The sequence below is a fragment of the Geotrypetes seraphini genome, chromosome 6 (assembly GCF_902459505.1).
Source record: "Geotrypetes seraphini chromosome 6, aGeoSer1.1, whole genome shotgun sequence".
NCBI classification, from domain to species: Eukaryota; Metazoa; Chordata; class Amphibia; order Gymnophiona; family Dermophiidae; genus Geotrypetes; species Geotrypetes seraphini.
Window position 1 is genome coordinate 79363680 of NC_047089.1, and position 4221 is coordinate 79367900.

General features: G+C 39.7%; 1 protein-coding gene across 1 annotated transcript; it reads left to right on the forward strand.

The window, feature by feature from the left end:
• Positions 1–2046: 2046 nt before the first annotated feature.
• LOC117362131 (activated RNA polymerase II transcriptional coactivator p15-like) lies at positions 2047–2427 on the forward strand. Its single transcript, XM_033947996.1, has one exon. It carries the CDS (start codon positions 2053–2055, stop codon positions 2425–2427), a length of 375 nt encoding a protein of 124 aa, XP_033803887.1. The 5' UTR covers positions 2047–2052.
• Positions 2428–4221: the final 1794 nt, after the last annotated feature.

The window sequence follows — 4221 nt, forward strand, 5'->3', positions numbered from 1 at the left end:
TGTATTGTCTGCAAATTTAATCACCTCACTCATCGTACCAATTTGCAGGTTGTTTATAAATATGTTGAAGAGCACGGGTCCAAGCACCGAACCCTGCAGCACTCCACTCGTGATGCTTTTCCAGTCCAAGTATTGTCCATTTACCCCCACTTTCTGTTTCCTATACTATAATCTGCCAGCAAGCTCCCTCTTCTGTCTACACAGGATAAACAAGTCAGTCAAAAGTGGGAATTATTCCTGCTCTCATCAACCTGTAGAACTGTTGGGTTAGTCAGGGTCTCATTGGGAGAGGCAGAGCTGGATATCAGTTAATTTTTAAGGGGTGGTACCTAGAACTGGTGGGGTTTCTGTATAGATAGAGGAATCTTAAAGATGTATAGCTCCAGGCTTTGGGTTAGAAGAGGGAATTGGAGGGCTATAGATCCACCAGGGCAGAAGTACTCTTCTAAGAGGACTACAAATTTCTCTTTTTATTCCTTTATGCCTTATATCAATTTGAGTACATCACAGGAACATATACTTTCCACCAAGTTTGAAAATGTTTCCCTGAATTTTTCTTATGGTTCGTTGATTACTTCAAGATAAGTGTCTGCCACTTTATATAAGCTTCTTAGATATCCATGTGGTAAACTATAAAAATGAAAAAGTGATGTCCCGATGGAGAGATAAGATGTATTTCTCTTTGAAGATTTTGATGTGTTATTAAGAAGATATTGGTATCCACGATAGCATCTGGCCTCCAAGATTCAGATAAGTGGATTTCACTTATATAACACTTGAGAAGCCAGTAGTGATTGAAATATGACAAACTATAAATGTTATTGTTTGTACTGGTGCAATGATAATATCATGTTTCAATATATGGGTGGAACAGTTCACGATTCTGAGCACCATATATCACTTTTAAAATTGTTTTAGTATATTGTCATTTCCAAGAGTTTGTACCTGGTTAACTTCCAGGTCATGGTCAAATGTGTTGCCATCCCTTCCCTCCCCCCTCCCCCCGAAGCACACAGTTCCCTTTCTGATCACTGTTCCTCCCACCCTCCAATGAGTGAAGACCTCCCTTCCAGCACCAACTGAGGTCTATACCCTCTCTTACCCTCCCCCTCAGGATAGGCTCCCCAGGCCTATATCAAACCTCTGCTGGTCCACTGGAGGCGATGGGGCAGGAACAGACTGCATTCATTTCCGCCACTAGTGGCTGCTTGCAGTATTTTGGTATTCAGCAGGGTCTCACTCTAGTGGCCTGCTCTAATAGCCAGCATAATGGCAATTAGCCACGGATATTCAGTGCCAGTGCCTGGGGCTAATTCTTTGTGCAGCACTCAGCATTTAAAAAAACTACTGACTGCTGCATATAAATTGAATATAAATTGTGTATGATTTCTAAACTTTAAAAACATGATTTACTACAAATATATTTTGTTTAAATATATTTATTTTTATCTAGTTCAAGTAATTAATTTTCCTGATTCTTGTTTCCTAGGTCTTTTTTTTCTCAAAATTCCTGGAGAAATACAGTATTTAGTATCTTTGAAACCACATCTTAGAATTATTGTCCAAAGAGTTTTCCTTAAACTAAAACTCTTCATCATCTATGGGATTTTTAAAGTCCTACTACATTTTTTTAAATATATATATTCATCACTGAGAAAATACATTACTTAAATAATCCCAAGGAAGTACAGTATTACAAAGTTGCAGCAAGATATGTAGCAAGATTCATCTAGCAAACCTCAATAAAAGAAAATAATAAATGAAAGGGGAGGGCCAAGAAACAGAAATAGTGACTCATGAAGTATTAACAAAATATTTTCATGATATCGTGAGACAATACTACTTCAACTCAAACTGAGGCACTAGAGGGAGTAGATATTGCCAGTAATCAGATTTATTTATTTTTATTTTTTTTAATGTTCTGGGTCCAGGAATACATAGGTTTAAGAAAAAAATTAAGAATATATTTACATTAAAGGGTCGTTTGGCTTGCTTGGTGGGAGAAAAGGAGCCAATGGGGTTGTGATTGGTCTTGTTTCTCTGCCGAAAAGAATGCCTAAGACCAACTTGAGCTCATCCAGCTCCTGCAGTGACTCAGATGATAGACGTGAGAGGAAGAAGAGAAAGAAGGAACCTCCTCCAGCTAAAACTAAGAGAGAGAAAGAGAAAGGTGCAAAGGAAATAAAGGCTTCTGCTAAGAATCCACAGGAAGACAGTACTGAAGGGAACATGTTTCAGATTGGCAAGATGTGCTATGTCCGTGTTTCATCTTTCAAGGGGAAATCCCTTGTGAATATTTGGGAATTCTATGTGGATAAAGAAGGCAACACTAAACCTGGAAGAAAAAGAATTGCTTTATTTCCTGATCAGTGGAACCAGCTGAAGGAGCAGATTCCAGATATTGATGCAGCAATCAAGAAACTGTGATGAGTAGGGCACCTCGAAAAGGACAGAGGAAAAAATACACAAGATTGTTCTGTTGTGTATATCCTTTTAAACTATTAAAATATTGTTTACCTCTGAAAAATATACCCCCTCTTCTACAAAACCGCGCTAGCGTTTTTTAGCGCACAGAGAGCCGTGCTAAATGGCCCACACTGCTCCCGACACTCACTGAGTTCCTATGAGCGTCGGGAGCAGCGCAGGCCATTCAGCGTGGCTCCCCGTGCTAGAAACTGCTAGCGCAGTTTCGTAGAAGAGGGGGACAGTGGATGCAAATAAAAGAATATATTTACATGGAAATTGAAAGAAGAAAGACACTCCATCTGAGACTTGGGGGTCAAAAAACTCTCCTCTTTTGAGTAGCTGAACAAAGGTCCAGTATTGTCAGTACTGATTGACCCATCCTAAAAACAAACATATAAATAAAGAATCTAATTCTGATCACACTGCAGGGCAAAGGAAACTGTCAAAATTGCATTGATAATCAAAGGGTTTGAATCTTACAAAAACCCTGCAAGATCAAACTAGCCTCAACTCCTTGTACATTAGCTCTCAAAGCTCCTGAAGATCCTAAGGGCCTCTTCTATCAAACTGCGCTAGCCCGTGCTGTTCCCGACACTCATAGAGTTCCTATGAGCATCGGGAGCAGCGCAGGTCATTCAGCACGGCTCTCTATACTAAAAACTGCTAGCGCAGTTTGATAGAAGAGGCCCAAAGTCTATATAGAAAGCCTTTGCAATAGGTGGCAAAGATTCAGCAGGGATCTGAAGAATTACCCTAATGTATTTCATTACACTCTGCTGGAGAAAGAAGAGATTTTGAGTTTAGGAATTTCAAGTTCAATCTGTGATCACAGTTTTCCAGTTTCCATCTTTTGGTAAGTATACATATTCTCTTTTATTAAAGTTGCTTGATCAAATTGAATCTTCATCTGGTGTTCAGCATCTTTTACCCCATTGTTTCAACTGTATCCCCACACTGCTGAATATGAGCTTGAATGAACTTGGGTATTTGTAAAACAGAGTCCAAGTGGATCAGTAGGGAAATTCCATTTCAACTAATGCGTCCCATACTTCTTTTACAGTAACTTTCTCATGTTTTTCTTCAACCAGCCACCAACAATTCATGCTCTACGATGTCCACTGATGAAACCACCATTTGCTACAGCGGCAGATTCTCCTGGTTCTATTCCACCTTTAGAGAATCCAGGTGGTGATGTCCCAGTTGGTGCATGAGCGGTAGCATCACATTTGGCATTCAGCTCGCCTTGCATCACTGATGCATCACTGAAGGTATGACCCAGATTCTATAAATGGTGCCTAAATCAGCCGATGCCTAGAAAAATGGTGCTAGCCACGAGTCAATCATGCTTAGGCATCATTTACAGAATTGCACCTAGTGGTACCTATGTAAGAACTTAGATACTGAAATGTAGGCAAAGGTTTTAAAGACCTACATTTCAGGTGCCTATGTTTTTGGAGAATCACGCTTAGCCTAAGTCACGCTCCACCCATAAAAATGCCCACTTAGGTGCTGCTAAAGACCTTGTGATAGGTACCTACCTTTTATAGAATCAGGAACGTACCTATCTCCCAATTATTATTATTTTTTGTATTGAAGCTATTAAGGCCCCCCTTTTATCAAACTGCATAAGGGTTGTTTTTTTAATCACAGACCACTGTGATAAAACCTCTGATGCCATAGGAATTCTATGAGCGTATTCCTATGAGCGTCAGAGCTTTTACCACAGCAGTCTGTGATAGAAATTACAAAGACTAG

What these genes read in the sequence shown, in the direction of transcription:
- LOC117362131 (XM_033947996.1), top strand. Translation starts at nt 2,053, where the DNA reads ATGCCTAAGACCAACTTGAGCTCATCCAGCTCCTGCAGTGACTCAGAT.